General features: G+C 43.7%; 1 protein-coding gene across 1 annotated transcript; it reads left to right on the top strand.

Moving 5' to 3' along the window:
• The first annotated feature begins 5,736 nt into the window (after window positions 1-5,736).
• LOC133134526 (zinc-binding protein A33-like) lies at window positions 5,737-9,670 on the top strand. The gene is made up of 6 exons (XM_061250729.1): window positions 5,737-6,144; window positions 6,928-7,023; window positions 7,163-7,195; window positions 7,271-7,393; window positions 7,716-7,815; window positions 9,114-9,670. Exons 1-6 carry the CDS (start codon window positions 5,737-5,739, stop codon window positions 9,668-9,670), a joined length of 1,317 nt encoding a protein of 438 aa, XP_061106713.1.
• Window positions 9,671-12,644: the final 2,974 nt, after the last annotated feature.

Raw genomic sequence — 12,644 nt, 5'->3', positions numbered from 1 at the left:
ATAAAGATGTTTCATGATAATCCCAGGTCAGAATATAGTGATGTTTGGTGTTATTCTGATTGGTTCAGTGCGACTGGTGTAATGGTCTAGTTTTTGTAACAGTCTACCTTTTGATATCACAACCATTCAGGAGCCGAGGGGAAACTGGACAAAAAGTCTCTGTAGAAGCCAGGTGTTTTAGCCCCCTGCCGGGTGGGCCTGGCTGTAAATTATAGATGGGTGACTCACTGTTTAGAACTGGATTTCGGAGATAAGGAGAAGAAACCAAACAGTCTGGGATGTCTCCTTTCCTTTCATTCACCCAAATCAGGTTTATCCAAAAGGTATATTACCATGAGAGGCACAAAGACATATTTACAGCATAATGCAGTTATCATGAAAACTCCCAACTACAGCATTCATAGATATGATGGGGCTGCCATCTGTGAAGAGCCTGTGAGCTGGGGGTTGACTCTGCCATTTGTGAGGTGGGGGTTCTGGGGCGTGTCAAAAGGGACAAAGGACAATACTGTTTGTAGTACCTTTTGAGGAGTTCCAGACCAGTGACACCAAGATGATAAAGGAGAGATATATGGTGGGTGGATGAGCGGTTCCCGGGCAATTAGGCCATGTGGGCCATTAAAACTCCCGGGAAAGGAATGTGCCTAACATCTTATGGCCCCACACCTGGTCACTTCCAGGGGGAAAGACTCCGGGCAGTACCACAGTGCCCTCCTTTGGGCACTGCTGTCATTACCCCAGGGACTACTCTCTTGAATGAAAACCTCAAAACTGTTGTTTAGATGGTAAATAGACCCGGTAACACCTTGAAAACATTGCCCATGTGATCCTTGTATTATTGCATTAAGTCTTATGTAATGGTAACAGGAATTGCATGTAAAATGGATAATCAGGAGGGAAGTTTCATGATAACTGCACCATAACAAAACATTAGGATAATCTGTTTGGTATGGATGTGATCCAGTAAAGTCAACGAATCAGATGAGATACATTTCATACCAAATGGATTTTAATCAACCATAGTTTCAATAACTCAAGGGAAAACCTACACGTCCTCTCCTGGTAATCATCTCATTTTCCCTACTCAACAACCCCCAACAGTGGGGGTCTAAATTCCAGATTTGACCACCCCTCCAGGTTGATTTATGGCACTGCCGCCTGGTTTCAAACGTGTGATTTGGCATAAAAGCAAGGGAGACAGACCAATCGGGGAAGATCGTATTCGACTTCCCACACAACATGTCTTATGTAGGTATGCGTGTATGTAAGTATCGGGAAGATCGCACTCGATTTCCCACACTGTGCATACTTTGTATATGTGTGTAGCGAAAGCAGGCTGGGTAAGATTTCACTCTATTCTATTTATCTTTAATTTGTCTATTTGACTGAAATTGACTGTTTTATTCTACGCTAATAACCTACCTGTCTGCAAATAAACCATTTTGCTTGTAACTTGCGTGATCTCCATGACTCTAATTCATCTTGTACCTTTTCAGCCTAAATTACAACTGAAATACTCAGGGGGAAATGGTGGCCAAAAGACCGACCGATCGGCGGGGCGGTACACCTGTGATAGTTCTAAGTTGTGAGGCCAGCAATTTCTGTCCCTTAAAGGGTCGGGCGACGCAAGGCTCTTGTAATCTGGTGCGAAGGGAACCCATGGGCGTTACGCCGGTTCCTACCAAATTAGCTCTAAGGAGCCCAGACAATGCTACGCCGACCTGGGCTCGCAAATATCATGGCAGGTTTGCATGTATTGTGTTGATTGGACCCTCAGCCTCTGAGTTCTCCACCGAACTGAGATTTCAGCGGTAATGCTAATCCCGGGAGCATCTATTGAGTAATGGTGGCGCAGGTACGAGTCGAGTGTAATCACTCCCGAGGTCTGCGTAAGTTACAAACCCAAATTTCTAAATTATATATCTTAAATGGAGTCAGATCAACGAGTGGAACGAGAGTAACCACTAAGCTTTCAAAACGGCCCCGTTTACGAACGGAGAAGATTAGGAATATTACTGATCTGTTTCAGGCCAGTTGTAAGCGGGATATGGGGCAGGTCAATCCATATCCGACCCGTGGCAACAGACCCAGTATATTCCTAAACATAATTGTGCTCTGTTCGTGTGCAGAGTTTGATCATTAAAATCTTTCATTCAACAGCCAGGAAAGAACACGTCGTCCCTTCACCTCCAGCTATTCCCTCATTGGTCTAGCTGTGCAGGTTCTACAGGCCCTTGAGCAAGGCCCTTAACCCTGCATTGCTCCAGGGGAGGATTGTCTCCTGCTTAGTCTAATCAACTGTATGTCGCTCTGGATAAGAGCGTCTGCCAAATGCCAGTAATGTAATGTAATGTCTGCATCTGTCAGTGTGTGTCTGTGTGTGTCTGTCTTCCTGTGTGTGTCTGTGTGTGTCTGTCTTTCTGTGTGTGTCTGTGTGTGTATGTGTCTGTCTGTGTGTGTATGTGTCTGTCTGTGTGTGTTCGTCTTTCAGTGTGTGTCTGTGTGTGTGTGTCTGTGTCTCTGTTCTTCCACGGAAAACAACAGCGGTTGATGACTGAGACAGTGTCAGAGCTATGAAGAAAAGCCACAAAACATCAGTGAGTGAAAGGAAGGGTGAAGATGAGTGTTTCTGTGTTTGTGTGTGTGTGTGTCTGTCTTTCTGTGTGTGCCTGTGTGTGTCTGTATCTGTCTGTGTGTGTCTTTATCTGTATGTGTCTGTCTGTGTGTGTCTGTGTGTGTCTGTGTCTCTGTTCCTCCGTGTAGTTAGTGTGGGGCAGGGGTGCACAACTCCGGTCTTGCAGGGCCAATCAGTGCACAGCGTTTCGTTCCAACCGATGGCCTGGATTTTAGTTTCCAGACATTTCTATGAACTATGCTTGCAGTCTGTGTCTGTAGCCGGTGCATATACAAATGTCAGATCAACACATGATTGGGCTACAATCGGTAATATTCTTCTTAAAACATTGTTACGAGAGCATTGTACAAAAAGGTAAATTCCTTTGTTTTTGCTATACCCTGAAGACAATAGAGTTTGAGGTCAAATGATGTACGTGAGTGATGCGAATTTCAGCTTTGATTTCCTGGTATTTTTATCTAGATTTGTTAAATAACTTATCAGAACATATCACCTTTTGTATCAGACCACCCAATTTTTAGGTGAGAAAAAGTATTGGAACATGTGACTGACAGGTGTTTCTTGTTGCCCAGATGTGTTACATTGACTAAATAGTTCTGTATGTGTACTCTTGGTTTAAGCCTTGGGTTTTGCCTGGGAAGAAATATAAATAAACCGCTGGCGTACTGAGCAACATGAGACGGGTGCGTGGGGGTTGGACCCAAAATGAACGACTCAGAAACAATAATCGGATAAAGTCCCGGCAGGGCTTTATTCGGGACGAATCCCAGGAGCGTAGTCAAAACAAGCAAAGTCCATACACGTAGATCCAGCCAGACAAACAATAAACAAACAAAAAGCACGGTGCCGAGGGAAGAGGCCAACTCATAGTCGGTAGACGTGCAGGGAGGTCCGGTAGCAGGAGAGCCGTCAGCGGGGCAGAAGTACAGGCGGACGGCAGGCAGCGTCGTAGTCGAGGGCGATGCGGAAGTCGAAACCATAAAACAAACAGCGAGGCAAAGGTACAAAATCGGAAGGCGAGGACGTGGTCAAAAACAGACGATGGTCAACAAAACAGAAATCAATAATCGATGGTCGGTAAACAGGCTTGGATCGTAACGTGTAATCAATGATAGTAAATGCTCAAGAGTTGCTTTGACTGACAAGAGGCAAACAATTTCGCGAAGAACAGTAGTGCGACTGGGATATAAATGCAGGTGTAGACAGGTGTAGACAATTAGTTAGAGAGCAGCAAGGAAATGAAAAACAGGTGCGATGGATGACAAGTTTAACAAGGTAATTAGTAATCGTTAGTAATAAACCTATCCTGCCCTAGCATTAGTAAATTAGTAAATTACATGCACGAGAAACGTAAGGTAACATGAACACATGATTAGTTTTTTAGTTCTACCCAATCCTGATCTAGCGTTAGTAGTTTTAGTAAATAGACAAATGGAAACAATTAGGGTGTGAATGACAGAAAGAGAGAGAGAGAAAAGGCGGAACGCAAGGTTTGCGGAAAGACATGTAAAAGTGTATGTATAACCAATGACCAGTCTACGTAACAATAAACATAAATCAAAACATAACACTAAACGAACTAAGACGATAACCACTCAACATAACAAGGTAAAATAATCGTAACTAAACATAACTAGACATGACGAAAAAATAAATTGTAACAAGAAACAAACTAAACAACATGACAAACCTAGACTAACATAATACATGATAAGACAATACGTGACTAAGACAAAATGAATAAACATAAAACATGGCAAGACAGACCTGAAACGTGACACAACAGATATGAAACAGGTCGACCACGGAAAACAAAAGCAGTTGATGACAGAGACATTGTCAGAGCTATGAAGAAAAATCCCAAAACATCAGTCAGAGACAGGAAGTGTCATGGCTTAGGCTTGCATGGAGTGGGTTCACTAATCTGTATTGATGATGTAACTTATGATGATAGCACCAGTATGAATTCAGTCTCCAAAAGTCTACAAAAACATTCTGTCTGAAAATTTATCGAGAAATGCATCCAAACTAATTAGGAGGAACAGTGCTACAAGACAATGACCCAAAACACACTTACAACACAACTTCCTTCGCGGCAGGAAGTGGAAGGTTTTAGACTGGCCAAGTCAATCACCAGACCTTAAATTAATTGAGCAGGCATTTCACGTCCTGAAGAGGAGATTGAAGGGAAAAAACCCTCAAACAAACAACAACTGAAAGAGGCCGTGTTGTACCCCTGAATAGGGGGATGAAATAATAATTGTGACTCAACACAGTGTTTCTCCACTGATGGCTTCAACACAAGTTCTCCTCCTACTGCACAAAGGCAGCCATGAGTAATCCATATCAAGTTAGCAGAATAAGATCGTTTTGCACATCACTCATTTTTAACTTTATCACAATCCAGACCGTGAATTCAGTCTTTTTAAACTTTGCTAATTATGAGTGTATTGCTGCTTTTCACTTGTCACAGCTGCAGTAGAAGTCTGGAAAGGCAGCACAAAAAGATTAATACAACAGTTTGATGATGTCAATGGGTCACAGGCTTGATGCAGTTACTGTAAGCAAGGGATATGCTACAAAATAGGAAGTATTATTTACTTTAATACTCACCGTACCAATACTTTTGCTCACCTAGAAATTGGGTGGTCTGATACCAAAGGTGCTATGTTTTAAGTAGTTTAGCACATCTAGGCGTAAATACGAGGAAATAAAAGATGAAATTATGAACTCTTGTCTTGTGTTCATCTTTTTATCTCAACCCTAAATGTATTCAGTGTATTGCAATAACAAAGCAATTGGCCTTGCTGTTCCAAAATTTTATTTATTTTTTAAATTTATTTTCATACATGGTACATGAATGGATCCAGTGGTAAATTACTGCATCCTGTGAATCCAATCCAGTTCAGGCACGTGACCATCTCCGTAAGAGAGAGAGGACAAACCCAGTCAAGAATCTCCCGCCGACTGAGAACTACAAGCCTGATCTGCAGTTCCTGTTCCAGCTTCTTACTGTTTTGAAGCACATGTTCTGCGTTCTGTTCAAGGTTCAGCAGAAGTGAAAGTGAAAGTATCAGCCCGAGAGACGGAGAGACTGTAACATGGAGGCTAAAGCTATGATTCCTGAGGATGATCTCTGTTGCTCTGTATGTTGTGATATTTTTAAAGAGCCTGTTGTTCTGAAATGCAGCCACAGCTTCTGTAGAGTGTGTCTGCAGCAGTGCTGGGAAGAGAAGAGCTCTCGAGAGTGTCCCATCTGCAGGAGAAAGGCCTCTAGGGAGGAACCTCCTCTTAGCCTGGCCTTAAAAAACATTGTGGAATCTTACTTAAAGCAGAAGACTGAGAGAGAAACTGCAGACAAGACTGAGGCTCGCTGTAGTCTTCACGGAGAGAAACTTGTTTTATTCTGTGAACATGACAAAGAGCTTCTCTGTTTCATCTGTCAGACTTCAAGAAAACACAGAAACCACGCGGTCTGTCCAGTGGAAGAGGCCGCTCTGGAGCTGAAGGTATTCTTTTTTAAATCATAATTTGAAATTAAAGTCAGCATTGTATCTGAAAGTCTTGTTTTAAAGCCTCAAAACATCCAGTATTTTAGATTTCAGTACAATGTAGTAGGAGGAAAATGTGGGCATGGTTAAGTCCGGATTCACAGTTTTGATTGATTCTGGGCCTTTTATAGTGAATACAGCTCCATAAATGTAACATTGAAATGCAGTGTGATTTCATAAATATATAGCAATGATGTGTGAGATTAGATACTGACAGCACAAATATAACACAAGACTTTTACTCTAACAAAATAAAGGTCTAGATCTGATAAAACTACTGTCATATAAACTGTTATCTGCTTGAGAAGAGAACTGTGCAACAACCAGGAAGTGCAGAAATCTACACTGAGTGAATAACCAGTGGAGACAGAGCTGTGTATACTCTCTCAAAATGGATGTGTTAATATCAAACACAATAAATCAAGCTCATTCTATGAATGCTTCAACATTCCTTACAGTTGGCTGTAAATTATATGTATGTACAGCCCAGTATTATTATCCTATTATGGATAATAATATGAAATATTTTATTGGTTTCATTGTGCTGAAAATGCACAATAACATATTGTGTTATGACGCTCTATAAGAATATTTCACTGATCTTTACTTGAGTGTAGTATTTTCCCTACTACATTTCCCATGTGCTTACACTTACAAAATTACACTGACCATCACTAGTGTAACAGAGGTAATATTGTGCTATTTGTGAGAATAAGTCGTAACTGGTTCATATCACTCCAGGAGGAACTCAAGCCTGCACTTAATCTTGTTAAAGAAAAACTGAAGAAGTTTACTGAGGTTGAACAAGGATATAAGAAGACAGCAGAACACATCAGGGTGAGTAACACAATTAGTAAATATGTAGTATTTTTGATGAATGTTGTGTGTGACATGGATAACAATCACACCAACTGCCATACAGAAATAACAAAGCGTAGTTACACTATTCAGGTTTAAAATGGTGTTTGAATCGCAGAGTCAAGCCCAGCACACAGAGAGGCAGATAAAGGCAGAGTTTGAGAAGCTCCACCAGTTCCTGCGTGAGGAAGAGGAGGTCAGACTAGCTGCACTGAAAGAGGAAGAGGAGCAGAAGAGTCGGATAATGGAGGAGAAGCAAGAACACATCAGTGGAGACATCTCCACCCTTACAGACAAAATCACAGCTATAGAGATGGCCATGGAGACCGAAGACACCTCCTTTTTAAAGGTAGGAGCTTCATTTACTGACCGAGTTTATACCGATTAACCTCAGTAAAGTAACGTCATGTGTACTGACTGTTATGATTCTCTTCACTTTCATTAACATGGCTCCTGCTGTTTCTCACCTATTGTTTCTCATAATGGAATGGACTGAATACATTTGTACACTCACAATGATGCTCTTATTGTGTGTTTTTTTCAGAGCTACAACAACATCAAGGAAAGGTATGTGGACTCTCAGCTCATTTCATCTTGTGTGTTTAAGTCTCTTCAGTTCCCGATGCTGACTGACTCCTGCCTGTCGTTACAGAGCCCAGTGCACACTGCAGGACCCAGAGCTGCTCTCAGGGGCGCTGATAGACGTGGCCAAACACCTGGGCAACCTGACGTTCAGAGTCTGGGAGAAGATGCTGGGGATGGTGCAGTACAGTGAGTATCTGGGCCAGATGCTGAAATCAGGTTTTTTTTACAAACATTTAATGAACACATGAAAGAGGAGGAACAGGCTGCATGTTGACATGGTGCTGAAGATAAACAGCACAGAGTCATCCAGTCTCAGAGCAGGGAGATCCTGAGGGCTGCACTGCACTGCTCGCATTTTAATATCAGAACTCACGCAGACACAGAATTAACAAACAATGTAAAACCTTTTTAATAATATGCTTTATTAGCTGTGAGAATTGTTTGCATTGAATTTGCAGTGATGTGTTCATTGGTTCATGAATTTTTATAATGCAAATACCTTTTATATTTCAAATGTGAATCATTATAACTACAGTATAACTAGTATATGTCATTTCCTGTGTATGGGACCTAATCTGAATAGAGTATTTGAAATGGTCCTGCCACACGCCTTGGGCGGACACAAGAGATGGACACAGGGAGTTATGTTATGATCAGAACCATTCACAGACTCCAAGAAGTAATAAATAACAAGCTTCAATCAAAGTACCACAGAAATAGTTCAGTGCAGGGCAATCAGGGCCATCAGGGCAATACAGGCAAGGCAGTTTTGTGGTAGAGTCCAAAGGGTCAGAGTCCAAACAACCAGAGCAGTGTGGAGAGGGCAGGGTGGGGTGTGGGGGGGAGTGGACAGGTAATCGGGAGAAAGGGAAAACATGGAATGGAACATTGACAAATAACACATAGAAAAGGATAAACAGGGAAATTAACTACGACAGAGGCACGGAACACGACAGGAAAACATGAAACTAAACATTTAACAACACAAATACAAAGAACAAGCTATGATACAAAAACACGAGACGTGAGGCAGGATGAATGTCGGTTTTCACTGGTGTTTTAATAAAAATAATAATAATAAAAATAATAATAATAAGCTTGTATAGCATATATAAAATGTAGCTCAAAGAGCTTTGCATTCAGCCACTTACAAATAATTATAAAAACAACACATTGTAGATACAATATAAAAATATGAAATACTGTGATTGTTGAAATACATTCACACAACAAACAAATAACAAGACAAGACAAACACTAACACGACTGCCTTAAAGGAGCGACGGTCTTAAAAGAAAGCTCCCTCAGTCTCTTTTGGTGGTGTAGTTGGCCAGGGCCCCGGCCGGTATATTTCGTGCTGCCAGTTGCACCTCCCCTGACAGCAGCGGTAGGAGGCGCAACGCCCACTCCTCCACCAGGTGTGTGTGTTCTCTCCTGTACCTCTTCTTCCCACCGTTTAAATATCTCTCTTCTTCATATTTCAGCTCCTGTGACGATGGACCCCAACACTGCACATGCCAATCTCTCTCTCTCTGATGATCTGACCACTGTGAGAGACACCGATACAGCGCAGAACTGTCCTGACAACCCAGAGAGATTTAACCCCAGTGTGTGTGTGCTGGGATCTGAGGGGTTAACCTCAGGGAAACACAGCTGGGAGGTGAAGGTTGGGAATAAACGTGAGTGGGATGTAGGAGTGGTGAAAGAGTCCATCAACAGGATGGAAGAGCTAACATACAGCCCAGGGAAAGGATACTGGGTCATAGCGCTGAGGAATGGTGATGAGTACAGTGCACCAGGAGCTACTGACCTCACACTGGAGAGGAAACCCCAGAGCATCAGGGTGCAGCTGGACTATGACGGGGGGGAGGTGTCCTTCTTCAACTCCAGTGACATGTCACTCATTTACACTTTTAAACACACATTTACTGAGAGGCTGTTCCCATTCTTCTCTCCCTGTTTGAGAGATGACAGTAGGAACGATGAGCCCCTGAAAATCTGCCCAGTGAAAGTCTCAGTAACAGTGACGTCATCCCAGTGAAGGTGTTTGTGTAAAAATGAAACTAGAAATGCTGTCAGAGATTTAGGATGTGTCTGATCTGCCTCATGCAAGCATGCCTGGCTGTTGACTTGAGCTTTGGGACACATGCTGGAGATGATCGGAGGGGGGGGGGTTGGTGTACCAGTACCCAATGGAAGATAAGCAGAGGTACACTGTCTCAGTGTCTAGACAGGTACACACATCTAGCACAAAGGGGGGTGTCTGTCACAAGGGAATAATGACTCTTCTGCCCTCAGCTATGTGGCTCTACACAGCCTAGGCAGCGAGCTAAACAAAGTGGCAACTTCTCGAGACACTGGAGATGGGTTTCATAGTGTTTACTGAACCACAATTTGTAAAACTGAAAATACAAAAAATAAAGATATGTTTTCAAGGAACAAGCATCATTTTGTGCTTCAACAATGGCATATTTCTAAATCATATACTCCAAGTTTACTAGTAATTCCAGCATTTTCAATGCGCCAACCGAAGCTAGTCATCGCTTAGCATTGCTAAATATGTGGCTGTCTCCTTAACCTAACAATGCTAACATTCAAGCTATCATGTAAGACTACAAATAATACATGTCTAAAGCTTTATCCTTAATGTTAGATGACTTAACACTTACAGACTGTCTCGTGTCAAAACAGTACGTATCACCGAAGACACAGAATTTTCACCGTCTTCACTATACTGAGAGCTTGATAACAAAAACACTTCCCGAACTTACTTAAGCATAACGCTGATGCATGTTTGCGCCACGAGATGGCAGTGTTCCTCCACAAACTACGCAACAAACCGAGAGACAGAATACATCTTAAGGATGTCAACCCCAAACCTTGTATATAACCAAAAATAAAATAAAAATGAGTTCACAGTCTCTCAGTGAGTGTCCTTTGATACTAAAAGGATGACTTCGCTTATAGGGCGCAAGTAAAGTCTCTGTTCACCCTTCCGACTGACCTTTACCTCGACCTTCCTCACTCTGCCGTCCTCACTGGGAAAATGCCAACTGGCCAGTTGTTCCTTTTTTTGTTCCTTCAGCAGAACCACGTCTCCCTCATGCAGGTTTGGTCTTGAGGTTTGCTATTTCCGTCGATCGTGTAGCCCACTAATGTATTCTTTCCTCCAGCGTCCCCAGAATACATTGGCCAAGTACTGCACACGCCGCCACTGTGTCCTGAAAAGGTCACGACTTTCAAATTGACCTGGTGGCACTGGCGGTGTGCCATGCTTTTGTGTGAGCAACATTGTAGGGGTCAGAATCACAGGGTGTTGTGGGTCTGTGGAAACTGTTGTGAGCGGCCGTGCATTCACTATTGCAGTCACTTCAGCCTTGAATGTTACCAACACCTCATGAGTTAGCTTGGCATTGCCGTGTTGCAGAAGCATTGCATCCAGAATTTGACGGGACACTCCAATCATCCGTTCCCAGGATCCGGCCATGTGCGAAGCAAGAGGAGGATTAAACTGCCACTGGCAACCACTGTTCTCAAGGTAGGTTTGAATGTTCTTATTGTGGCATCCTTTCTTGTCAATCTGTAGCTCTTTGCAAGCACTCACAAAGTTGGTTCCGCAATCTGATCTGAGAAGTTTTGCGGCACCTCTGATAGCAAAGAAGCGGCGCAGGGCGTTGATAAATGATGATGTGTCCATTGATTCAATGATTTCAATATCTATGGCATGTATGCTCATACAAGTGAAAATCACGGCCCACCTCTTGGCCTCTGCTTGACCTCCCCTTGTTTTCCTTACTGAGACAGGCCACGGGCCAAACACATCTAGGCCCACAGATGTGAATGGAGGGTCTGTGCATAGTCTGTCCTCTAGTAAGTCAGCCATGATCTGTTCTTGTTGTTTGCCTCTCAGTCCTCCCCCCCCACCCCCCTCATCACTCACACCTGATGACTTTGTCTCCTTCTTTGAAAAGAAGGTCGATGCTATTCGCAATTCCTTCTCCCAACCCTCCCCCCCTGCTGACCCTCCTACCCTCCCCAACTCCCTAACCTCCTTTTCTCCCCTCTCTGATGCCGACACATTGAAACTCCTTACATCCCACCGCCCGACCACCTGTCCTCTTGACCCCATCCCCTCTCCCCTCCTACAATCTATATCCGATGACATTCTCCCTTTTCTCTCCTCTCTAATCAACACCTCCCTCTATTCCGGCACCATGCCCTCGTCCCTGAAGAGGGCCAGAGTCACTCCCCTCTGCCCTGAACAACGGCCTGTCTCTCTTCTTCCCTTTCTCGCTAAAACTCTGGAACGGGCGGTCTGCTCCCAACTGTCCACTTATCTTCTCCAGAACAATCTCCATGACCCCAACCAGTCTGGCTTCAAGAGTGGCCACTCCACTGAGACCGCCCTGCTTGCGGTCACTGAGGCACTCTACTCTGCTAAAGCCGAATCCCTCTCCTCTGTCCTCATCTTCCTCGACCTATCGGCCGCCTTCGATACAGTCAACCATGAGATTCTGCTCTCATCGCTGTCTGGGATGGGGGTCACAGGGTCTGCACTCACTTGGTTTTCCTCCTACCTCTCTGGTTGCTCCTACCAGGTGACTTGGAGGGGCTCAGTCTCTGACCCTCACCCCCTACAAACTGGAGTCCCGCAGGGCTCAGTTCTTGGGCCTCTCCTCTTCTCGCTATACACCATGTCTCTTGGTTCTGTTATCTCTTCCCATGGCTTTTCTTATCATTCTTACGCTGATGACACCCAACTCTTTATTTCCTTCCCCCCCGACACCCAAGTCACCACACAGATCTCTGCCTGCTTGGCTGATATCTCTGCGTGGATGGCTTCCCACCACCTGAAGCTCAACCTTGCCAAAACTGAGCTTCTCTGCATCCCTGCTAAGTCCTCTCCGTCAATCGACCTCTCACTGACTGTTGAGGACTTTGTAGTTTCCGCCTCCCATACGGCAAAGAATCTTGGGGTGACTCTTGATAACTGCCTCACCCTGGCTCCACAAGTA

Source organism: Conger conger, chromosome 8 (assembly GCF_963514075.1).
Source record: "Conger conger chromosome 8, fConCon1.1, whole genome shotgun sequence".
NCBI classification, from domain to species: Eukaryota; Metazoa; Chordata; class Actinopteri; order Anguilliformes; family Congridae; genus Conger; species Conger conger.
Note: the sequence above shows the minus strand (reverse complement) of the source record. Positions and strands in the feature narration are given on the sequence as shown.